Raw genomic sequence first — 24,886 nt, 5'->3', positions numbered from 1 at the left:
GAGGTCCCTGGGAGGCTGCATGGTCTGCAGGATCAGAATCAGGCCCATAGGCTCTACCAGGACAGATCAGCCGGTCGGGCCTTGGGAACATCTCCAGCGGTGGCCAGCAGCTGATACCACAGCGTAAGACGTAGGGTGGGGACAATCCTGCCCTGATGTACGCAGCCCCATCGGCTTCCATGTACATGTCAAGGCAGAACTCCGCTTGGGCTCCAGCATTGTGCGGCAGTTGTCATCAAGCGGGGATGGGGGGCATGGTGGTGAGGGGCACATTTGGATCCTTTTCTTTCTCCTTCTCCCCTCGTTCAGAGATGGAGGACTCTCCAGATCAAGCCTCCACGCGCCCCGCACGCAGAAGCCAGGATGGCCACGGGACAGCATTCCAGGAGAGCAGTAAGGGAACTCCCTTCCCCAGCGCGCTGTCACAAGCAGCTGCCGCTCCCCCGGGGCAGGAACGATCCTCCACCACCCTGCCCAGTGAACTGGGTCTGAATGGACCTGGGGCCTTGGGCGACCAGCTCCCAGGGAGCACGCTCGCAAGGCTTCCCCCAGGCTGGGGAGCTCCGCGCTTTAGAGTCAGTTCATCCACTGACCCCAGTCCGGCAGCACGACAGAGCCCGGGCCCATCGCTCAAGGATGCCTGTCCACCGGATGTCATGGAGGAAGAAGATTCCTGGTGCCCGACCTGCTCTTCCTCCTCGGACTCAGACTCGGAGCAGGAGGGCTTCTTCTTTGGGAAACCGATCCCGAAGGCTGGGCCAGCCCTCCCCGACAGGGAACGGAGCGGCCTTGGCAGAGCTGCAGGAAGGAGCAAGCACTTGGCCAGGCTGCGAGGAAGCCGCAAACACTGCAGCATTTCCTAGCACAGGGAAGGCTGGGCAAAGAGCAAGGGCTCCCCAGGCAGCATGGAAAGGACAGAAAGGGGTTGGATGGCAGGAGGAAGAACTTGTTACTTAGCCAAGTGTATTTAACCAGAGGGTCCCCCCAGTAGACAAGCCAGGGGACCAGAAGTAGCCCCATGATGAAGAACAGGTACAGCAAGCTGGGGAGGGGAAGGCAGACAGCCCTCAGGGGGAGGCACAAACATCCCCTCTCTTACCTCACACCCAGACATGGGAAAAGTCAAACCAGCCAGCCCTGTTTGTTCTCCAGAGCCTGCTTCACTGTGAAATGCAGGGGGGGTGGGGTTGTTAACACAGCAACGGTGCCTGCAATCCAAATCTCTCCATTGCCCTATCAAAGGATTTTGCAAGCACTGGAGAGCTCCGAGGGGCAGGACACAGAAGGGGCAGGACACAGGTGGCTCGGTTTGGCTGCTCCGGCAAAGGGGAACTCTTGCTCTGAGGACCTCCCTGCTGAGAATCCCGTTCAGGGAGGTGCGCACATTCAGGGGTGGCCTGGCCCCTTTCGCCAGCCCACCGGGACCGATCAAAGATGGACACCGGATCCTTCAGCTCAGGGCCGAGTGCGGCTTTCTCCCCCACGGTGAAAGCTCTGAAGGAGGATGACTGGACTTTGGAGAGGGAAGAAGGGTTTTGAAATCCTCCAATCAAACTGTAAGCAACGAAGCACCCCCAGCCCGGGGGTGGTGAGGGGCAGACTGTGAATGTGCCAGAGTATTCAAGAGATCAGTTCCTAAGCTTCACCAAAAAAGTTCAACCTGAACTTTGAATGGACCTGAACTTTGAATGGACCTGAAAGGGGTTGGCGTGTGAATAAGAGAAGCAGGTCTGGGTGGGACATGTTCTGCCACCTGCCTGTCTGCTGCCTGCAGGAGGAAGAAGGAAAGGGCCTCACTGCATTAAGGGGGTCCAGTCGCTGCTCGCAAGGGGCTTCCCTTCCACTCAGGGTACGTCTACACTACAGCTGCTGTAGAAGCCCAGCTATGTAGTGCTTCCCACAATCACGGAAGGAATTTTTTCCATCCATGCCGTTAATGTGCTTCCCTGAGAGGCGATAGCTGCCTCGATGGAAGAATCCTTCCGTTGGCCTGCCTGCGTCTGCACAAGGGATCAGGTTGGCCTAAATTTTAGGCGTGGACCAGATCTAAGTCATTGGCACGGAATATGCTGGCGGGATAGAGCACAGCTTTTAAACAGGAGGGGGTGGGAGTGCTGCAGGGCTGGCAGAAGGAGCCCAGGTATGGAAGAGCAGGGGAGCTGCAAGTCAGGAGCGAAGTGCATCAGCAGAGCTGGGTAGGGAGTCCAGGATTGCAATCACAGAAGAGCAGGGCGGCCATGCTTCCGTAGAGCTGCCTTGGGACTGAGGATTAAGCTGGCCTAGGGCCATATTTTTAGAAGAGTCCAGCTCCAATTTAGACAGAAAATTAAGCAGACAGAAGAGCCCAGCACACTGGGTGCTGAGGGCTTGAAAATAATCCAGCCCTGAGCTCCTTTAAAAATCCCACCTCCTATAGCTACCTGCATCACACCTTGCGCCAAGCAGAGCCACCAGTTCCTCCTACGGGAGAAACGCCCCAAACTGAATGTTTTGAAACAAGCTTGTAATGGCCTCAACCAAACAGCTGCTGCCTTATTTACCAGCTTCCCCGTTAACTCCCCTCAGTGGCTCCGTCTGTGAGCGGCTGTATTCACACTCGAGCAGACTGACACAGGAATGCTGATGGCGCAGGGGCAGCTGCAGGGGGGCGCTCTGCCCTCCGCCTGCCATTTTATTTTTCAGAGATAAAACAATTTTCGCCAGAAACAAACAAACAAAGAAACATTTCAAAGTTCAGGGAAGCCAAGCGGGGACTCCTCTCCTTCAAGGAGACCATGAGGCTCAGGGGCCCTGATCCTGGCCGGGTGAAACCGCTGCAAGTATTATCCCGAGGAGGCTGTCGCTCATCACTCACAGCCTCGGCTTCTGTCAGCCCCGCCCGAGAACCCTCCACCCATCCCCAGCCCCTCTGGCACCACTTATCCATCCCCACGGCTACTGACCCCTTCGGCCCTACCCCCAGGCAGTCCCCTCCCCTCCTAAATCACAAACTCTCCCTGCCACTTCAAGCCAACGGCCCCTTTCCCATTCCACGCCGTTGGCCCGCATCAGCACCGTGATTGCAGCCCTCCACGCTGGGGGCTCTGCTCCACCCCGTCATCTCCAGCTGCAGCCACTCAAGTCCGCAGCTGCTGGTTTCTCATCCCAGCCCGGCCCGCTGCTGGGGCTCCAGCCCCAGTCCCCAGCAGCGCTCCCCCCCTCCCCCGCCATCGCTCTCACCCACCACCCATCGGGCTCAGAGCCGGAGCAGACGCTGCCCGCTGTGCTGCCTCTCACAAGCGGGCGGAGCCCGAGTCGTAGCTGCTAATGAAGCGCTCCAGCTCCCGCAGGCAGTGGCCCCCGACCTGCCGCAGGTTGGCCCGCAGCGCAGAGCCCATCGCCGCCTCCATGGAGGGCTCCTTCTGCAGCAGCATGGCGGCCACCACAGCGAAGGCCAGGCTGGACTGCTGGTAGGACTGCAGGGAGGGGAGAAGGGGAGCTTGTCAGACGAGGCGGTAGGCAGGCAAGTCCCTAAACTCAACCTGGGTGCCTGAGATTCCCCCCTGAGGCCCGATGGGCAGCCCCGTGAAAATGATCAGAGCTACCCTACGACTCAGGCCAGTGGCACCCCCTAGGGCTGGGGCAATAATTAGTGCTTTCGTTGATCCCTGCTGCTGTCATGACACACCTCTGCTGGGCGGCCCGAGGACCTCTCCCCGCTTCTGTTTGGAGGGTCCCTCCCTCCGCCCAGAACATTTGCTACCACCAGAGCCTTGCAAGGGGTCAGGCTCTGAAGCCTCAGCCGCAGGGGCGGACAGATGGGCCAGCCAGCCAATCACCAGGGAGTGTTAAGAAACAGGGCCAGCCCTCAGACTGCCCCCAGCCCCTGGCAGTTTAATCCACTCCCCAGTGGAGTGTGAATCCAGGAGGAAGAATATTTTTCGCATGCCGTGATGGCCACAGGCACAAGAAAACAAAGCAAGGAGGAGGACGGGGGTAGGAGTGAGGTTGCTTTGACTTCCTGGCACCAAACTCACTCGTCCTGAACTGCTCCGGGCTGGCAGTGGGGTTTTGCCTCCAACCTCATTCTTCCCAACCCAGGATCACGCTGGTCATTCATGGATAGCAGACACATGAAGGTCTGAGACGCCCCCCCCCCCCCCCCCCGAACCTATTGCACCTGCTTTGAAGCCCTCACTGCAGCTGTTGCAAGGGATTTGGGGCAAGCCATGCAGATGGCGGAGGTGGTTCGGGAGGGGAAGGGAAACCTAGATCCTGCACAACATCAAGAGCCTCAATGCATCTAGGTCCTACCCTGCTCCTGGGTGAGCAAGAGGGGACAGTTAGAACTTACCAGCTCAATTTCTTCCTTTCTGGCCAGTATGGCAGCAGAACGAAGGTACTCCATGGTCTCCAATGGGGCAGCCAGAGCAGAGCAGGCCTGGTAAGGATAACCTGTGTCCTCCGGATGAGCGGCCAGCTGCTCCTGCGTTGATTTCAGACAGGGTGAGGGAAGGAGGTTAATCTGCTCGGGGGGAAGACAGGGTTGGGCGTTTGCAGGTACATGAGTGAAGAGGGCTACTGACAAATCGTCCCAAAGTCAAATCCAATAGTCATGAGTGGAGAAGCCAGGGATAAACTCTTCCCCCTTACCGCTTGCTGAAAGTGGGAGCATTAGAGGGATGGCTGCAGAATATTTTAAAGCATTTTTCTGAGCTTTACGCCACCTGCCCTAGCTTCCTGTCTGGGTAGCAAGGGGCAGTTTCCCTTTAAAAAAAGAACAGGGGATGCCAGAGATGGGCACCAGTCCAGATCAGCTGCGATGCAAAATCGCTACAGTCGGATCGCTGTTCTTGTCCCTTGCATGAAGGGAGGTTGTGATAAATGAAGCGGGAGGCAGCTCCCTTTTATGGACACCCAGCCAGCCAGTTAGCTATAAAATCCCTCTTAGTAGCTGTTCTCTACTTGCTTTACCTGTAAAGGGTTAAAAAGTCCACAGGTAAAAGGAAGGGAGTGGGCTCCTAACCAATTCCCTTTGTCTGGTCTGTTGTTCTTTGGAGAGAGGGGACAGAGCAGAGACAGGGCTGTAAAAAGCTTTTTGTCAGGTATGGAAATCATAGGATCATACCTAAAACCTACTCATGAATCAGAAAATGTCTAGAAAGACACAATTAGGTTTATTTCTGTTTATTTCTTATTGGCTTGTGGACTCCTCCGTGCTAACCCCAAATGCTTTTGTTTGGCTTGTAACCTTGAAGCTGGACCTCAAGAAGGTTATTCTTGATGTTTAATTTTTATACGTGGGTTTTTAAATCTAGCAAAAGCCTAAGTTCCAGATGTATTTTTATTCTTTTTGTTTTTAATAAAATTTACCTTTTTTAAGAACAGGATTGGATTTTTGGTGTCCTAAGAGGTTTGTGCACATGTTTAATTAGCTGGGGGAAGCAGCTAATTTCCTTTGTTTTCTTTCTCAGCTCTTCCCCGGAGGCGGGGGGGGGGGGGGGGGGGGAAGGGCTTGAGGGTACCCCACAGGAAGGAATTCCCGAGTGCGCCTTCCCGGGCTCCAAGGGGTTTTGCATTTGGGTGGTGGCGGCACCTACCCATCCAAGGTCAGAGAGAAGCTGTAACCTTGGGAGTTTAATACAAGCCTGGAGTGGCCAGTATTAATTTTTAAAATCCTGGCAGGCCCCCACCTTCTGCACTCGAAGTGCCAGAGTGGGGAATCAGCCTTGACAGAGGTCGACGGCTCTCAGCCCAGTTCACAGTGGGCAGGCACCCCTGGCAAAAAAGCCACCACCACTGGCAGCCCTAGCAGAGCTGCCGAGAAATTAATGGCTCACGGGGGATGCTTCCCAGAATCTACTGCCTTGGCACTTGCTTTGAAGCACCCATGCAAAGGATTCTGGGGGTGTTTTAGGAAACAAAAGTGGGCTGGACAAGGACTTAATCCCTCCCAGGCCTAAGGTGCCAACCTGGGAGAATGGGGGCAAACAGGTCAGTTCATACCAGCTCAGTTTCTTTCTTTCCCACTGGAGGCAGCTCCTCTGTGATCTCAGACCAGACTGGAGGTAAAGTAGCTAGAGCAGAGACAGCCTGGCTGAGAAGATCCGGGGCCTTCAGGTTGTCTTCCAGCTGGAGCTGTGGAGATTACAGAGGGGGCGAGGGAGGTTATGCCATTCCAGAGCATGGGGGCTGTGGGTTTGCCAATGCATGGAGTGAAATGGCGGCAGCGAAGACACTGACAAATCAAAGCCAAAAGACTGGATGGGCCATGGGAACGTTCCCCAGAACCCTTCAGGTGGGTTCGTCTTCTTGCCTCCACTGATGCACGGTTGGGATAGTGCAGAGGATTCTGGGGACTACAAGCATCAGTTCCACAGGATGGGGCAGGCAAATGGAAGCAGATAATGTGTGGGAAGAGGGCAGCAAACCCCACCTTATCCTAAGGCCCCAGAGCATCTGATCCAAGGTGAAGGAGAAGGGTCAGTTCATACCAGCTCAGCATCTTCTGTTCTGATAGGATAAAGCTCCTCTGTAGTTTCAGGTGGGGCTGGTGGCTCAGCAGCTAGATCAGAGCCGGCCTGGCTGGGACGGTCTGTGGCTTCGTGGCTGGCTTCCAACTGGACCTGTGGAGTTTTCAGATGGAGGGAGGAACAGTTAGATTGTCCCAAGGGAGGGCGGGGCTGTGCGTGCATGAACGAAACAGGAGCACCAGAAGCTCCAACAGTGCAATCAAACTTTGCAGCTTCAGAGGCGATTCTGCAGGAATAAAATCCCTCTGTTGTCTCACAGCAACTGGGAGACTACTGTAATAGCAATCCCTAGCGCTTAGCTAGTGCTTTTCATCCCTAGAGCTCATAGTGCTTGACAAAGGAGGTCAGTGTCATGAGTCCCATTTTACAGACAGGGAAACTGAGGCACGGGGAAGGGAAGTGACTCGCCCAAGGTCACCCCGCAGGCCAGTGGCAGAGCTGGGAACAGATTCCAGATCTCCTGAGTCCCAGTCCAGTGTTCTAACCATTAGACAAGACTGCCTCCTGTTCCACACCATGGAACACATGAAACACACTTGTGACCCACGCGCCCTTTTATTCATTCGCTACGTTAGCAGAGGGGGCAGACTCCCATCTCAGCAGCCTTGCACCTCGACGTCACCAGCGATGGAACAGTGCGACTGCTGCTGCTGGACAAATGCCCACATCACATTCCCCATCATCCCTCTTGGCTGCACTTAGCTGCCTCCTGGACTGCCTTGGCGGAGTCCAAAGGACTGAATGGACCATGCAGATGCTACCCACAAACTTTTGCGCCGGTCGTCTTGGAAACTCCTTTGATGCGCTACTGCAGCCGGTGCCAAGGATTATGGGGGGTGTTTGGGAATTAACGGCAATCCATTGTCAATCAATGCCAGGTGGGCACGAGGAAGGGACTTCAATCGCATCTCTCAACACGTCTAGCCTCGGGGAAGAGCTGAAAGTGGGGGACGGATTAGCTCATACCGTCTCTATTTCTTCCTCCGGGAGACAAAGATCCCCCGGGGTGTCAGCCAGGATTGAGTCAGTCGCCAGAGTGCAGCCGGCCTGGCTGTGATTGTCTGCAGCCTCCAGACTGGCCCCCAGCTGGACCTGGAGAGATTTCAGATGGATGAGGACTGTCCCAGGGCAGGATGGGACCTGTGGGGGCAGGACTGAACAGTGGCCCTGGAAATGGTGACAGTCAATCAGACCAAGGAGCTCTGTGGTGCTAGAGGAGATTCAGCAACCAGAGAAGCCCGGAATAAAATCTGCCCCCATCCCATTACTCTCTGCAATGGGGAGTGTTGCAGAGACACACACAGAACATTCTCTGTGTACAATTTCCAGCTTGCTGCTGCACTGGGAATTCAGGCTCCCCCTGAAAATCAGCCTATTGATGCAGAGTCATCTGGTGGTCTGCGTGAAGCGAGTTCGGTGGGTCTCAGCCTGAACAGCCTCCGGACAGTTGCCCATGCCACAAAAAGCTGCCATCATAATTAGCCTCCTTTACAGCCAGTCTTGGCAAAGTGTCCAAAGATTAAAGGGGAAGACGCTCCCCAGAATCCTTCACACTGGCTACTTTGACACCCTTCTTGCTGCACTGCTACAGACATCACTAAAGATGCTGGGGAGCTTATGAGATCCAAAGGGGAGCCCTGCACAAGTCAAGGTGGGAGAGTGAAAGGAAGCGGCGCATAGGGACAAGGAGAACCAAATTCCATCCTGTCCTCCTTAGACTGCAAACGCCTTTGGGCAGCAAGTGTCCCTTTGTTACAGGTACATACAGCGCCTAGCGCAAGGGGGCTATTGCAATGCTCTAGGGCACCAACACATCTGCTCCAAGCAGAGTGAGAAGAGCTGGGTTAGTTCCTACCAGCTCAGTTCCTTCCGTTCTCATGGGATGAAGATCCTCTGTGGTTTCAGGTGAAGCTGGGGGTTCAGTATCCAGTGCAGAGCCGGCCTGGCTGGAAGGGTCTGTGGCTGTCTGGCTAGCTTCCGGCTGGACCTACAGAGGTTTCAGATGGGATGAGGGAAGGAGATTAGACAACCAGAGGAGGACAGCAAACGGGTGAGCTTGCGTTCCCTTTCCCAGGCTACAGCTTCACGCCACGATGTTGGCCATGAGGCTGCCAGTGCAGCACCTTTCACCAGCACTTAATTCACACCCTCGCTACGGCAGAACAATCACCAGCCTGTACCTGGGCCTAAGAAAGGGGAAACGAATCTCCCCCTAGCAGGCTTCTGTACCTGAGATTCACTCAGCATCTCCAAGAACTCGACTGAGCCCTCAGCAAGGAGATGAAAGGGGAAACCGCACCAGGGACTTCTCAGCTGGAACAGAGGGAGGTGCAGTCAGCAGCTGCCTGCTGCAAAATGGCCCTGGTAAGGCTGCTGCTGCTTGCCTTTGCCAAATATAGAGGGCCCATCCCAGCAAGGCATGCTGGGAAAAAGAATTTCCAATAAGACGATGACCTTGCTCTAAGAGAGTGAGTAGGCATCAAAAAGTCGCTAGGGAAAGGGGCTGTGCCGGTTATCTTCTCCTATGGCCCCACCTTAGATTGGATGCTCTTTGGGCAGGGACAATACCCGCCTCTCTCCCCATACCCTGTAGCACCCGAGTTTCACACAAATCCCCCTACACCCAAGGGACTTAGGACACAACCTCGTCCTTGGGACCCATCCATTGGCCAGGAAACCCAGCCCGTTCCCGCCCCGCCGCCCTTGACCTGGGGTGGTTTGGGTTCTTCCACTGGAGCTGCGGAGTCTTTCTTGGATTTTCCAGGCTTCTTGGGCGCTGCTGTTTTCGCTTTCTCTGTCTTAGACGAAACACTTTTCTTTCTACTCGACTGGAGGAAGGAAAAAGAGCAGAGGCTGGAATCTCTCTTTCTCTTATGTCTTCCTATGGCCCTCTATTACTGCTTTATCTTAGCCCCTCAGATTCTTTATTGTGTTTATCCTTGCCACACCTCTGTGAGGCCGGGCTAAACACAGAGTGACTATGTGACTTACCTTACCTTACAGGTCACACAGCGACACTGTGGCAGAGCAAGAATTGAACCCACGTCTCTGAAATCCAAGGCTCAGGCCCTAACCACTGGGCCAGCCTTCCCCTCCTTGGCTAGCAGCCTGCAGGCTTTTCTAGCTGTGGTTGGGGATTCCAGTGAGACTTTGGGCATCTCCCTTCCCCTCCCTGGCCCATGGACCGTCCTCGGCTGAAAGACAGCGGGTGAGACTTACTGCTCTGGGGAATGCCCACCACGACCAACTCCACAGCAGCTAAGGGCCAAGTTCTCCGCTCGGTTACGTTGAGGCAGCCCCATTGACTGTGACATGCTCGTGTAAGGGGGGGGAGGATTTGGTCACGCATGGGGGGCGCCCACCCTGTGTCTACTCGGTGGGTCCCCACGGGCAGTCACCCTTCAAGGCTGGCCAAGCAGCGCAAGCAGGAACCCCAGCCACAAGCGGGTTGGGTATAAGACCAATTCCTCCTCACCGGCCCCTCTGCCCCCTGCCTGGCTGGGGCGCGGAGAAGCATGAGGGGCTGGACTCCAGAACCCGGCTCATCCCCTCCGCCGCCCTCCTGGCGGGAAGCAGAGAGACGCCGCTCTCCTCTTACCGCCGAGCGTCTCTCTGGGGAGCGGGAGGCCGACGACCTGGACGACTTGAACTCTTCTGCAAAGAGACCAACAGGGACAGAATGAGGCAGACAGAACGAGGGGGCAGCAGGGATGCTGGGCCTATGGGGGCCGGGCCACGTTCCTCCTCCTGAGTGAGGGGCAGGAGCTCTGGTTTTAACACTGCCCTCCAGTCCCAGCCCCATGCTGGGTGGAGAAAAATCAGATGGGTCCTCCTGGGCCGCTCCTCAGCCCAGGCAGATTCTGCCACCCAGCCTCTCCTATGGGCTTCAGTCTTCCTCCTTCCACCCCTGAATCCTTCTCCTAACAGAGCCACGTGCTGACAGTCAGCTGTGCCCCATACCGCCCTGCTTGCCGCTCTTCCTGGGACCCCTCGATCGATCCCCGGGGATCCAGACCCTGCTCCCCAGGCCAGAGACACCTCCGTGGCAGGCAGAACTGGCAGGACTTTCTCACGCAGTGCTGAGACCCTGGAATGCAGCTCGGGATGGGGCATTGCCACCCAGGGGCTGTTTCCGGGGCTAAGGAGCCCATATGGTGTATGGCCTAGGCCCCCCAAGGGACTGACCTCTGGAGGAGCAAGACTGAAAGCAGTGGTAGTGAGGGTCGAATTTCCCCCGGTAGCCGCCTCGGAAAGGGCCGCGGTGATGCTTCCAGCCGCGGCCACGATACTTCCTGGGGAAGAAGCCTCGCTCCCTGCGGAAGGAACAGGTGGCCCTGTGAGTAGCTTCTCTCATTCTGGTCAAAAGAAAGTGTTAGCCCTGGAGGCTCCATCCGGGGCTCCAGACAAAGGCCAGAGCCAGGTCCCCACTGGTATTTAGATCCCACCCTGGCGCTCCAACCTCCAGGGCTGGCCGGCTGCTTTTACCTTTCCCCAGGCCGGCACGCCCATTTCCTCCTTCCCCTGGTATCTACCCTCCCGGCAACCCCACCCGTGTCCTTCCCCTTCTCCCTCCAGATGAGATTATCCCCCTTAGAGTGGTGCTGCCCGGACAGTCACAGCTGAAAAGTGGCAGCAGTGGGAACAGCCCAGCCAGAGATGAGCCTGGGAGCAGTGGGCTATCCTGGGATCACTTGACTTGAGTGCAGATTGTGGGTCACGCCAGCACTGCAGGGTGATTGGATGTGCTCTTTGGGCAACCCTCGCCTGGGATCTGGCCCACTCAGCGAACCTCTCTGTAGGCCCCCCTTGGAATTTCAGAGCCTCGGCCCCAGGCAATAGGCCCATCCCCGCCAGCCAAAACACCCTGCTCCCGCCAACACCCACGTGCGTCCCCTGCTGACACCTGCCTGTCCCAGGAGTTGCCATGTTCCTCCCTTGATATTGACTTCAGGCAGTGCTGGTTAGGTGGCGTGGCCTGAGAAAAGGGAGACTTGTTACACAGGTTGTGGAGATGGCGGGGTAACTCTGGGCGCTTTGCACAGGGTGCTTTGCAGAAGCTCAACAAGGCAGAGCAAGGGGAGACCTGCTCGCTCACTCCGCCTCCCTGAGCAAGGAACAGAGCCCAGGCGTCCTGGTTCCCAGTCACCTGATCTAAACACCAGGCAACGCTCCGCTCCCAAAGTCTGGGGATAGAACCCAGGTGTCCTGGTTCCCAGTCCCCTGCTTTATATAGAGTTGACCATGCTACTTCTCTGGAAGGGACTCTTCTGAAATTTGACAACGCAGAACAGCAGCAGTGCAGTATAAGAGGGGCGGGGGGGGGTGCGCACACACTGGGGACACGTTTGCTCAGCTCCAGTCCCTCAGCAAAGAGCCCTCAGGACATGGATGTACATGGGTCATGCTCCAGGGGTAAGTGCAGGGAGCTAGGAGCCAGGGGCAAGGCAGATCCAAGTGGCAGACGGACAGATCTGCAGGCTCGGACTTGCCAGATTCACCAACATATAGCATGCCCCATGAGAGACTGTATACAGTGATAAAGAAATCAGCTCCAATACGTCTCCTGCAGAACATGACAGAGGACAGACTACATGGCGTTTCTCCCCGAGTTTGCAGGGTGGGAGCAGAACATCCCTCTGGTTTGTCCAGCACAGGAAGGCTCCGTTCACTTGGGATCCCCAGCACTGTAACCAGCCCTGCAGAGATTATACTAGTGTTATCCTTTGCCCGCCCCCCAACACCAGTCTGACCGCTGCCCACCTCTCGCTGTCTGCATGGGCACAATGGTGCCCTGCGCACCAAAGCTCAACCCCAACCCCACTTACCAAGTGCCACCCATCCCTGAAGCCTTCCTCGTGCCTCCCGGGTTGGTTCTCCCACCTGGCTGGCTGCGGATGGTCCTGGGGTGCCCAGCACCCACCGTTGTCACCCCCGTAAAAGTCAGCGGGATAGGGTTCAATGTCTCGGGAAAAGGGCTGCAAAGACACAACACGTGGGGTGAGGGCAGTCCTGAGTGAGATACGCGGGGATGCATGACCTGCCCTTGTGTCACAGGGACAGAGAGATCTCATTCGCAAAGATTGCCAGACTGGATCAGACCTGGGAGGGGGGCCATCTACTCCAGCATCCCGTCTCCATCAATGACCAGCACCAGCTGGTTCAGAGGAAGGTGCAAGAACCCCTGCAGTGAACACTATGGAATAGCTGGCCCAAAAGGGAATTTTCTGCCTGACCCCATCAGTTAGTGGCTGTCTCCTACCCTGAAGCCTGAGGATTTGTAGCGTTTACATGATATTTTTATCCTATGAACTACAACTGTGGAAGCTCTCACTGTCCCTATAAAGGTCTCATCCTATTGGAAATCCTACAGAGCTTTTGCCCTCAGTATGATACCTTGTGGCAATGAGTTACACAGGTTAATTTATACACCCGGACTAAACTTTCAGTTTCCTTCCAAGGTCATTGGCTGTCTTCTTGTTCTTGGACTGGGTGGGAAGGTCAGCAGGCACCCCCCCCCCCGAATCTACCATCTCCCCCATTCATTATTTTACAACCCACTCTCAGGGGTTCCCTCCTTGTTAAATCACAGAGGGAAGGTGGGCAGGGGTGGTTTCCCAAGGAGCTCCCAGGGCTGTCAGCTGGAGGAGTGCTATTTCACAGACGGTGTAGCGAGTTGCCAAAGGTCCCACAGCGAGTCAGTGGTAGAATCAGGAACAGAATCCAGGTGTCCTGACGCCCAGGCCCCTGCTCTAAACTCCAGACCAGAATGTGGAGTGAACTGTACGAAACCAGATGGCTTGGGACGGCAGTACTAAGAGGAACACCGTCAGTGGGGGCAGGGGTCTCGGGTCCAGATATAAGCCTCCGGCCCTTTCCCTCCCAGGCAGGTGGCAATCGTCTTCCTCTGCCCACCCCCCTTCAACTGGGGGGCATTAGCACTTCAGGCCCTATCTTCCCCTCCTGCCCCATCTTCCCCTCCTGCCCCCTTGCTTTTGCTGGGAAAGAGTCAAGCCCACAACGATGTAACACCTTGGCCTGCTCCCAGACTTCATAGCCCTTGGGAGGCAGAGGCTGGTCAGGACTCCAACAAGAGGCAGTGCTGACCCTCAGACCCTGCCGGTGCTCCCCATTCTCTGCCCTTTGCTCCTGACCTGCCCCCCTTCCTCCGACGGTTAGTTCCTGACCCCCTTAATACTGTGGTCTCTGAATTCCTCGTTCCCTACCTCTCAGGGAGGCTCTGTTCATGGGCGTCCCTCCCCCGGAGCCGTGACCAGCTCAATCAGCCAAGCAGATCTTGCGTTGGTCACTTACAGACAAACCAGGAATTCTCTCTGCTATCCACAGCCCTCGCACTGTCTGCATGCACACAACAGTGCAGCAGGGCTCAGCCTGGACCCCACTTACCGAGTGCCAACCACCCCTGAAGCCTTCCTCATGCCTCCCGGGTTGGTTCTCCCACCTGGCTGGCTGCAGATGGTCCTGGGGTGCCCAGCACCTGCCCGTGTCACCCCCGTAAAAGTCAGCGGGGCAGGGTTCGATGTCTTGGGAAAAAGGTTGCAAAGACCCAACACGTGGGGTGAGGGCAGTCCTGAGTGAGACACGTGGGGATGCACGACCTGCCTTTGTGTCACAGGGACTGAGGTCTCATTCATAGGGATTGCCAGACTGGATCAGATCTGGGACAGGGGCGGGAGGGGGCATCTACTCCAGTATCCCATCTCCGTCAATGAGCAGCACCAGCTGCTTCAGAGGACGGTGCAAGAACCCCTGCAACGAACACTATGGAATAAGTGGCCCAAAGGGGAATTTTCTGCCTGACCCCATCAGTTAGCGGCCATCTCCTACCCTGAAGCATGAAGGTTTGTAGCCTTTACGTGGTCTTTTTAGCCTGTGAATGTAACTGCAAATAGTCACATTATCCACATCAGTAAATGTCTATTCCCCTTTGAACCTGACTGAACTCTAGGCCCCAGGTTAATTACGGGTAGTGTAAATAAAAGGACCTGCTCCAATCAGTTTAATCAATGTCCCCTTTTTCCTGGGCGATGAAGGAAGGTGAATAGGAGCGACCCATTTACCTTCTCTCAGCCAGTCACTGTTTTGTGCCTCTCCATTGCTGCTTTAGGGCACTCAACTGTGAGGTAGGTGGGCAAACCCTGTTTGCTTGTGGTTAACTGCTGGGGAAACTGAGGCAAGAAAAGGTCGAATGACTTGCCAAGGGTCACACAGAAAGTCAGTGGCATGGCCAGGATTAGAGCCTAGGTGTCCAGCCACCCAAGCCCCTGCTAGGGCACTTGGGCTCTCTGGGAGTGAGCAGCAGGAATGGCCTGGGTGGCCTGGAACAACAGCAGCCAGAGGCAGGTGACACAGCTAAGATGTTCTCCTGGGAAGCATTAGCTGGAAGGATACTGGCTGGTCCTCAGGGGGTGAATCAAGCCCCGGGCATGGAACAGCTTGGCCTGTTCCTATGGTTTGGTGGGTTTGTGACCCCTGGGAAGCAGGGCCAGATCAGGACACCTGACAGAGCCAGTCTGGACCCCCTAACCCTCACAGGGCTCCCTCCCCGTCTTCCTGACCAGCCTAACATCCTCCCCGCCACTCAGGAAGGCTCCACTCATTTGCATGTTGGTCACAGAGCTGTGCCCAAGCAGCGATTGCTTATGCCTGCCCCAAGAATTCTCCGCGGGACATCGTCCTTACGACCCACGTCCCCTGCTCCTGCCCTAGCCCCAGCTCACCTGCGGCCCACCTCCCATGCTCTGCCTGGGCACAATGCCCCTCCAGGCTCAGCCCAGACCCACTTACCGAGTGCCACCTGTCCCTGAAGCCTTCCCCGCGTCTCCTGTGTCGGTAATCCCAGTTGGCTGCCTGCTGATGGTCCTGGGGCGCCCACCCCATGTCCTCGTCACCCCTGCGAAAGTCGGCAGGGTAGGCGGAGGGGTTGATGTCCTGAGGGCAGGGCTGCAAAGAGGATACATGTGGCGCGGGGGGAGGGCAGCGATGAGCATGACACATGGTGAGGCAGGATCTTCTCCTTTACCTCAGTGACAGCACTCTCTTTGCTGCCTCTCAGCAGGTGGACCGCGGGGGGCACAGTTACATGGGTGGGAACGGGCACATTTTTAACCTACTCCTGGGAAACAATTCTTGAAGCAAAGGGGAGACTGAAACGCCTCTTATTCCACATGTTCTTCCCATTCCCAAAGCATCACAGCAAACATGAGATACAAGTCAGCAACGAGCCCCCTGAATCAGCTGCAGCTTCTGATGGAGGCAGGCCAGAGCTGTTCCCAGGGCCATGACACAACGCCTGTCTGAGACTCGGAGACAATGGATTTACATCAGAGATGGAACTTGCTGTGTAGCTCCATGGTCAGGAAAGAGGTGTGACTGGCCCCCCAAGTTCATCTCAACTGACCATTAACTCTGGAGCCTAATGACGGGGATGTACAATATTTGACACCATCAGCCATTTCGCTGCTGGTTGTATTGGTGGAAACAAGCCAGCTATTCAGGGAGCCTGGCCAAGGACTGGATGGAACACCACCATTTCCCTCCCTCATACACACTCTGACTCCCACTTGGAAAGCAAGGAAAGTAGACTGAGAAGGGAGAAAACCAGGCGCCTCCTGTCACTGGTGACCTTATCGTTCCGTCCATGCTTACAACTCCCTCCTCTCCCCAGCCATGTCCAGGGCAAGCTGAACCATTTGGAAATTAACTCTTTGTCCCCCGGGGAACGAGCAAACTCTGCAACGGTCCCATCTCTTCCCGCAGCACCAGGTTACACCATCTCCTCCCCTCCGAAGCCACTTACGTAGAAGAAACCATTTGGGTGCCTTCTTCCGGGGAACATCCTGTTGCTCAAGGCGAAACCCCTCCTCATTCAAGCCCTGGGAGAAAAGGGGCGGGGAGGGAAATGTGAGTTCAATTGATTAACAACTGAAACCCCACATAACTCAATCAATCAATCAGCACAGACAGACCTCAGCCCTTCATAGCCCACTTGTTTATCACCGCTGAAGCGTGGCGGTTAGCTACACTGACTTCCTTTTCCATTTCGGTAACACCCCTCGCTTTGCTATTAGTACATTTCCCTGCCCTTAGGGCACGTTTTATACAAGTCAGTAGGATCGCAGACCTGTCTGCCACACCAAAGTCAGCTGCTACCAATTTTCCACGATTTCTCTTACCCCAGTTTGTTGGTAAACCGTACAGTCAATTGCTTGACCGCACTTTGGCTTGTTACGAAATATACTCAAGAGAGTACATAACCAAAGTCAGTCAGATTTACAGCTCAAAGTCAGTAATAATGGAGTAGAGGTAAAAAGTTTCAATACAATACCCGTTTCCAGGAAGCAGCGTGGTTACAAAGAAGGCAGGGGTCCAAAGTTACACCCCTCAAGCTATCCTTTTTCTGTCCAACCCCTCCACAAGTAACGAGATACTGTATGCATCATCTGAGGCTAGATTTAACCAATCATCTTTCTACTTTGTTTTTCTGGTACCATGCTGTACCTGTTAGCTCTCTGTTCTGAACTCAGCCATTCCAGATACCAAGGGCGTGAAGGCATCCCCTGGGCTTGTTCCAGAGTAGAACACTCATATATCTTGTCCTTATCTTTGAGACATTCTGTTAGACTTGCAACAGAGGTCTCCCTACGGGATGGGGAATAGGCAGATATCGGACACAGTGTTGGTATATAATACTCTAAAATGCTCTTTTTTGATTACAAAACAAACCTTACTCACTCCACATTCACACCCCAAACATACTATACCAGAGTCCAAAGGTTAGAATGATCCTGATGGCCAGTCGAGATTCCTTCTGATCATAAGATTGTAAGATGAGGGGAGCCAGTGAAAACCACATCTATATCCACATGGACTCTAGATCAATAAACGACTCCGATTTGTAGAAATCATAGGCAACCATTTATAGTCCATTCCATCGCGTCATCGGTTCTTTGCCTTTGTTTACTAGGCCTTCTACCCACACAATTCCAAAGACACTATCCAGGGCGGGCCGCCATGATCCAAGATGGGCCGCCATGATCCAAGACGTGCCATTTCCTCCAATTCTTATACCGTTTTATATCAGTCCAGCTGGTATTGTTTCCTTTTCTGCTGATTTTCCGTATTTTTGTCGGAACATAACAAGATTGTTTTTGCACAAATAGTTCTAATAGTCCTTGACCTTAAGTTCTTGCTTCGGTTGTCAACTTACAATGCATGTATTCATGTCAAGCATGCGTCATTCATACCAGGCCTCAATAACCTATAACATATTTCTACATAAAGATATAAATCACAATGTATATTGATATATATATGTATATCCCAACAATTCCAGGATTGGTCAGAGAGACTAACTCCCTACCCGTTACTATGGTAAAACATCCACATGTTCTGTTCCTGACAGTTTTACTATCTTCTTAAGCCGAAGTTTACTTCAGCTAATGCAAGGTGCTGTATGATACTTAGCACAAGTGTACAGGATTATAGAAAGACAGAGGCCAATTCAGGCCGTGTAACTGCTTGAAATATATATATATAATCTAATGGCACAGAAGAACCTCAGAGTTATGAACAGCAGAGTTACGAACTGGCCAGTCAACCGCACACCTCATTTGGAACCGGAAGTACACAATCAGGCAGCAGCAGAATCATAGAATCATAGAATATCAGGGTTGGAAGGGACCCCTGAAGGTCATCTAGTCCAACCCCCTGCTCGAAGCAGGACCAATTCCCAGTTAAATCATCCCAGCCAGGGCTTTGTCAAGCCTGACCTTAAAAACCTCTAAGGAAGGAGATTCTACCACCTCCCTAGGTAACGCATTCCAGTGTTTCACCACCCTCTTAGTGAAAAAGTTTTTCCTAATATCCAATCTAAACCTCCCCCACTGCAGCTTGAGACCATTACTCCTCGTTCATGACTGAACATAGAGAGACAAGCCCCACCCTCACACAAAAAACACCCCCCACCAATACAGTACGGTACTGTGTTAAATGTAAACTACTAAACAAAATAAAGGGAAAGTTTTAAAAAAGATTTGACACGGTAAGGAGACTGTTTCTGTGCTTGCTTCATTTAAATTAAGATGGTTAAAAGCAGCATCTTTCTTCTGCATAGCAAAGTTTCAAAGCTGTATTAAGCCAATGTTCAGCTGTAAACTTTTGAAAGAAGAACCATAATGTTTTGTTCGGAGTTACGAACAATCCCCATTCCCAAGGTGTTCATAACGCTGAGGTTCTGCTGTACGTTGATATTGCTACTCCTGGGGGAATTCCGCGCCACTGCGCAACGCAGAATTTAAGGTTGTGCGTTCAGGATTTCCTTCCCCCCCCCCCAGAAATGGGCTGCAGTACTGCTAGCTGCCACTAGCAGGTGACACTGCTGTGGGGAGGGAGCTAGAGGGATCCTGGCAGCTGCAGTTCCCAGCATGCCTTGAGGGAAGGAGAGGGTGGCACACAGGAAACTCAGCCTGGGACCTGAGCATCAGTCTGTTTCTCCTTCTGGATCCCTGGGCTCTAGGGGAAAGGGAGGTGTCTGGGCAAGGGGGGGCCCTGCGGCTGGGCTCTGGAGGGAAGGGCTCGGGGGGCGAGAAACTGCCTTGTCATAGGGGTTTCTTTAACTCTCTACTCCTGGGGGAATTTTTGCGTGTGGGTCTGTATTGTTACAGACATACTTGCTGACAGCTATTTTGAAATAAATTACCAAAATAAATGAAACTGGCGTGATTATGTAGTGTTATTTTGACAAATAAAATTTGCAGAATTTTAAAATATTGTGAGCAGAATTTTTATTTTTTTGGCGCAGAATTCCCCTAGGAGTAAATTATTGTGTGTTTAATGCATATTGATATCCGTAGCCCAAACAGTACATATTGATCATGTGATATGTATTTATTAGACCAGCATATATTGGTCAACAGGGGAGTCATCCGTTATTAGGTAGGCCAGCGCCACCAGCTGATAGGGAGAGAGAGCACTACAGGGGGGTAGAGCGTGTGGGGGAGGTTGAGGTTGTATATTAGGAAACACTTTTTCACTAGGAGGGTGGTGAAGCTGTGGAATGTGTTACCTAGGGAGGTGGTGGAATCTCCTTCCTTTGAAGTTTTTAAGATCAGGCTTGACAAAGCCCTGGCTGGGATGATTTAGTTGGGGATTGGTCCTGCTTTGAGCAGAGGGTTGGACTAGATGACCTCCTGAGGTCCCTTCCAACCCTGATATTCTATGATTCTATGTCCCCTTCCAGGCCCTGTCTCCACAGGTTCGTAGGGGGTGGCTTTCAGCCCAGCTGGCTCAATGGAGTTGGAGGAACATGACTGAGAAGCCCCCTTACTGCTCATTGCAAGTTTACACCAGCTCAGCTCTCAGATGGTGGATGTGTGAAGCCTACGTGACACTTGCCCTTAACGGAAATCCACTGCACGTGGTCAGGAACAGCTCCGGAGCACGTGTCCTAACTACCATTCCCACTACGGATGAAAAGCACTGGTGACAGGCGAACACACACCTGATACAAAGCCTACCGACACCAACTGTCCATTGACGGGGCCTTAAGGGCTTGATCCTACCACCTTCATTCACGTGAGCAGCCTTGCGAACTGGCTTGGGCAACTCCGGCAGTACAATCTATCATGCCGAGCGTCTGCAGTGAGAAATATGGAAAACACTCCCTTGCCCCCCAGCACTGGCCTTAGGAGGTCACATGTGCTGAACACTCCAAAAAACCTCCATGGGCCCAGTCTTGGACCTGCGGCACACTGCAGATTGTTCTCAGCCCTACTGAAGGTGATAAGCGCTGAGCGTACTTAGCCCCAGGAGGGGTCTGGGGCCTGTTATTTTTAGCAGCTCTCCTTCACTACACTGCCCAGGACTATCCCCTGCAATTTTAAATGAATGCTTCAGATTTAAATTTGGCCTCAGCTAGACTCATGGTAAATAAAAGCTTTTATAAAAGCTATGACCAGTAGGAAGGATATTGCACACACAAAAATCCAGTGAAAGCTGTTTGAAATAGATAAACACTGTCCTGCCCTCTGCAGTCCAAACGCTGGCCCATTAAGAGCCTGAAAGCGAAACTGACCATAAACAAAAATGAAACTGATGTCATCTATTTGCATTGTGAGAAATGGGTCAGAAAAGAAAACAAACTGGATGCAATAACAAACAGCAGGGCTTGGGAGTGGGGGGTTATGGTTCTTTTCCGGCTCTGGCACTGGCTCACTCTGTGACCTCACATCCCCTCTCCGGGCCTCAGTTTCCCACCTGTAGAGTCGGCATGATGAAACTTCTGTGCCTTCACAAAGCACTTTGAGAGCAGGGGTGGGGGGACTGGCCATTGATTTTCCCAAGACACATGCAGTACTGCTAACCCCAAATGTTCCAAAATCATGGAGTCAGGCCGCCCAAAATCATGACATTTTTAAAAAAATAATATTTTGGGGGGTTCTTTCTATTTTCCTTCTGTTTTCTGGGCCCTCAGGATGCATTCGGGTCACAATTTCACTTATTTTTACTTTTAATGAAAACTAAGATTCCCAACTAACCATGCATCTCTGAGTGCTGGAGCTTTAAAGCAAACAGGAAATATTGCAATAAAACCACCAGAGCAGGCAACACTGTCTTGCCTCTCAAAATAGACCACTTGATTCCGGGACCAATTAACTTCAGTTTTTGAATAAGGAACTTGAAACAAGTAAAATGCCCAGGCAGGTTGAGCACAGGGACAAGGTCAGTTTTTATAAATGCCATTTTTATTTAAGATTGGTGGGGGAAGCCTTTTGTTTGAAACTTTCCCAATAAAAGTTGTGGACTTCCAAATTGTACACTTAGGGCTTGTCCACACTTGATAGTTAGCTCAGATTAAGGTAAGGTTTGGAATGAGAGCATCCACACATGGATTTTATCAGGAATAGTTTCTTGCTTTAAATTCACACGTTACCTTATACTGGATTAACTTTCATGTGTAGACAAGCCCAAGCGCCCAGGAATAACACTAGAATAGCAATTCCTCAATAACTGGCTCTCTCTTGTTTCCACACAGCACCCAGCATAATCAGGGTTTCTGGGCATTACTACAAGCCAAACCCTCAGTGCTAGTCGTATCGATCTCGTCTGGCCTGCCTTTCCACAATGGTGTAATTAATAACAAAAACACCTGGCCCATATTCCAGCCCAGGAGCAAAATATGCTCTATAAACCGCGAAGCAGGGGTTCCCAAACTGTGGGCACAGTCCTGGGTGCTCTGCCATCATGGGCAGAGTTTTTTTTGGGGGGGGCCCAGCAGTGACGCCAACCACGCTGTGCGTCCAGGGCAGTTTCCCCATATGGGCTGGGTAATGGCCACCACGCCCTCCAGGCTCAGACAGACGTAGGCCTGGGTGCCCACGAACCACTGGGTGCTGGTGGCCACAGTAACAGTGTAGGGCCGGCATGGCCCGGCCGAGTGCACACACAGCCACAAGGAGTGGAGATTCCACACTGTGCCAACCAGGGACTGAGTGCACAGCTGGGCCCTGCAGCAGCACCCCCTCGGACACAATCCCTCCCTACATCCCGAGCTACCCCCCTCTCTGCACACAGCCCCAAGCTATCCCATCTCTGCCCCCTGAGCTACACCCCTCTCTGCACACAACCCCTGGCTACCCCCTTTCTGCACCCTGAGCTACACCCCTCTGTTAGCCGATGGCCAAGGATGTTTGGTGAGGTGCCAGCTATGCCCGTTTTATACCATCCGTGACTTTAACCGCTAGGACGCACTGTCCCTTCGCGGCGGGCAGCCCGGGCTAGGCTGACAGATGCCCCAAGGTCCTAAACACCCGTGACTTTACCTGCTAGAGCTCAGAGCTCCTTCGCAGTGGGCAGTCAGGATTGACTGACAGGCGCCCCAAGAGTTTGCCCCCGTGGAGGCAGCACAACTCAACGCTAGGCTCTTAGTACTCTCACCTAATGGCCAGGCTTTAGAGCCAAAACGGCTGAGGTTCTTTAATTGTGTTGGCTGCTTTACAGTAAACCAGAGAAACAAGTCAGGCTTATGCACAAATGGTTACCAAAATTTATTAAACTAGATTCTAATCATGTGGTTACAAAATTGCTTGTGCCTACTTATTTAAATGTAGAGATGTTACACACACAAACAAGTCACAAAACTGAAGCCACAATCCCAAAGAGAGAAACCAAAGTATAGAGCTCTATTTCAAAATATGTGTACACTAAAGATAGGAGATCAGGTGTGGGTGCTTCTTACCCTCCTTGCATCTCTCGATTCCAGCGGTGCCAAGCCAGGATCGGTCACTCAATTCCGCGGAAAGACGAATAAGGGACAAGGCTTAGGGACCCTCTTAGCTGCAGAAGCCTTGGGAGGCTGTCACTTATCTGACCAGCAGATAGATAGTGAAAAGCACTCAAAAATCATGGTGCTGCAGGTCCCATACTTATACCTCTGTACTCCTTTATTCTCTTTCTCCTTTCTTATGCCAAATTGGGGCTGGTCTGTCTGGGCGACGCCAGCTCTCACAAGAGTAGTTTACACTTGCAAGGGAGAGAAACAATAAGTGTCGACTACTGGACATTCCTTTCATTAGGGTAAATATTTTCCCACCTAGGATGTTGGGGTGTGTGCATCACGCTATTTAGTAGGGGCTAAGAGCCATGTCTGTCACAGCTTCTTTGTCTGCTGGGAGCCTAATCGTTGTATATCTTCCCAGAGGCACATTGTAGTAGCACACCTGTGCTTCTCACAGCTTCAAAGGCTGTGCTGGAATTGATATTAAGTGCCCTGTTGTTTTGGCTCCCTTGTGTTCCCAGCAATGCTGGTCTGAGAGGGGGGGGGCTGGCTGTCTGGCTACACCCCCTCTGCACACAACCCCTAGCTACCCCCTGACTGCACCCTGAGCTATCCCCCGACCTGCATGCAGGCCCTAGCAACTCCCTGCCTGCATCTTGAGCTGGCTGAAAGGCTGAAAATGGAAGGGGAGATCAGCTTGAGTCTCACGAACATATGTCCCCAGCTGGAACACCTGTGCAAGGAGAAGCGGGCACGGCCATCCCATTAAGAGGACTCCTGGTCTGCAAATTATTTTACATCTGGATTTACCCTATTTTTTCTTCTCTAATTAGTAGAGAACAGGGTTGGGTCTTTACTCACACCGCACAGAAATGTAGCTATTCCGCTTAAAAAAAATACAAAAAAAAAAAAAAAAATCAAAGGGCACAGTGTGGTTTTCAACAATGCTGGGCACAGGGGTGCGTGACCGAGCGTTCAGGTTTTATGCGGAAGGGTGCGCTGACCACCACATTTGGCTCTCAGCACTTGTTCCCCGTGGGGGTTTTACGAAACCCGGGCGGCTTCCGAGGTCTTGCAGCATTTCCCTGCGGGCAGCGTGCCGGGGAGGTCAGGTGTGGCAGCACATAGGTAACGGGCTCAGTGTTTATGTGCAAGGGGATGGCGTGTATGGATGGCACACCGAATGTTCACCGTTTCCCTCAAGAAGCAGCAAGGGCGGGCCACAGGCTGCACAGGTAGGCCGCGGGCGGCGGGGGAAGCTTGGGAACCCCCCTGCCAGAGAGACACGAAGGGACCCATCACCCTGCAGGAAGGGCGGCAAGGGGGCATTTTGCTAACAACAGCCAGGCAGGCGAAACGCTTTGCTAACCAACATTCTCGCTACCCTTTGCAAGCGGGACAGCAGTTGCTATAGGGCAAGGGGGATGGGGCGGGGGGGAGTGGAGCAGCCCCTCCCCAGATTTTTTTCATAGGTCTATAGGCTCCACTTCGACACAGGTGCCCACACCCTTTGCAGGATGCAACACAACCAGGACGCTGACACAACTTTGCAACCCCCCCCTCCCCCCACACACAATTTTTTTCTGCAATGATCCCCAAGGCTTTGCAATGCACTGAACACATCCAAAATACACTCAGGCCACTCTCTGAATCTTGCATCCTGGCTTTATTCCCCCCACCCAAAACCTCCAATTCACCCGAATTTTGGATTGGTCAAGAAATGCGGGATGGGGCCCACGCAGGTCACTCACCCCAACTCCAATGCCCGTGGCTGGGCACCCGGGTACAAATCAGCTGAGCGAGAGTGGGCGGTGAGGGGCCGGGGCGGGGGGGGCTACTCCAGGCCCCACAGCAAAGCAGGCGTGGGTCTAAAGCTCGACAGGAGAGACCTGACTCCCCACTGCAAGGCTAGCCTAGGGATAAAGAGCCCATCACAGGCCCTTGCTCCTGGGCAGCTGGGGGGCAGCAGCCCCCTGAGCAGCCGTGTGCCCGCGGGCCCTGGCTGCAGACGGCACAGAGCGGAGGGGGAAGCGAGAAACGCGAGTTTCCTTCCAGCGCAAGCTTCAGGAGACTTGGAGTA

The 24,886-nt window shown here is 53.4% G+C and overlaps 2 protein-coding genes across 13 annotated transcripts in view; one reads left to right on the top strand and one right to left on the bottom strand.

The window, feature by feature from the left end:
- The window catches only part of PRICKLE4 (prickle planar cell polarity protein 4), a 20,789-nt gene extending 15,420 nt beyond the window's left edge, over positions 1-5,369 (top strand). For all 3 annotated transcript variants that reach the window (XM_048826417.2, XM_075122048.1, XM_048826419.2), the window contains one exon: positions 310-5,369. In XM_048826417.2, the coding sequence (XP_048682374.2) occupies positions 310-863 (554 nt within the window). In that variant the 3' untranslated portion in view covers positions 864-5,369. The remainder of the gene's footprint in view (positions 1-309) is intronic.
- LOC125624982 (uncharacterized) lies at positions 2,618-24,886 on the bottom strand. 10 transcript variants are annotated; one of them, XM_075122049.1, is made up of 16 exons: positions 24,558-24,886; positions 22,768-22,895; positions 17,031-17,171; positions 16,330-16,405; positions 15,318-15,423; positions 12,338-12,487; positions 11,420-11,487; positions 10,698-10,867; positions 10,111-10,166; positions 9,221-9,340; positions 8,368-8,499; positions 7,479-7,679; positions 6,474-6,605; positions 5,986-6,117; positions 4,334-4,465; positions 2,618-3,455 (listed from the first exon to the last, which is right to left on the bottom strand). In XM_075122049.1, the coding sequence occupies exons 4-16, from the start codon at positions 16,341-16,343 to the stop codon at positions 3,273-3,275; spliced, it is 1,596 nt and encodes a 531-aa protein (XP_074978150.1). In that variant the 5' UTR covers positions 16,344-16,405; positions 17,031-17,171; positions 22,768-22,895; positions 24,558-24,886; the 3' UTR covers positions 2,618-3,272. The 10 variants fall into 10 exon arrangements, with proteins under 10 accessions (XP_074978150.1, XP_074978151.1, XP_048682382.2 ...); XM_075122050.1 differs by lacking the exon at positions 22,768-22,895; XM_048826425.2 differs by lacking the exons at positions 17,031-17,171; positions 22,768-22,895.

The sequence above is a fragment of the Caretta caretta genome, chromosome 21 (assembly GCF_965140235.1).
Source record: "Caretta caretta isolate rCarCar2 chromosome 21, rCarCar1.hap1, whole genome shotgun sequence".
NCBI lineage: Eukaryota > Metazoa > Chordata > Testudines > Cheloniidae > Caretta > Caretta caretta.
The sequence above is the reverse complement of the archived record's forward strand: the minus strand, read 5'-3'. Positions and strand labels throughout refer to the sequence as shown.

What these genes read in the sequence shown, in the direction of transcription:
- LOC125624982 (XM_048826420.2), bottom strand. Translation starts at nt 16,398, where the DNA reads ATGAGGAGGGGTTTCGCCTTGAGCAACAGGATGTTCCCCGGAAGAAGG. An exon ending in TCAGGGATGGGTGGCACTTG is followed by an intron (nt 11,488 to 12,337) that starts GTAAGTGGGGTT and finishes CCCTTTTCTCAG; the next exon opens with GCCACGCCACCTAACCAGCA. An exon ending in CGGAGGAAGAAATAGAGACG is followed by an intron (nt 6,606 to 7,478) that starts GTATGAGCTAAT and finishes AAAACTCCACAG; the next exon opens with GTCCAGTTGGAAGCCAGCCA.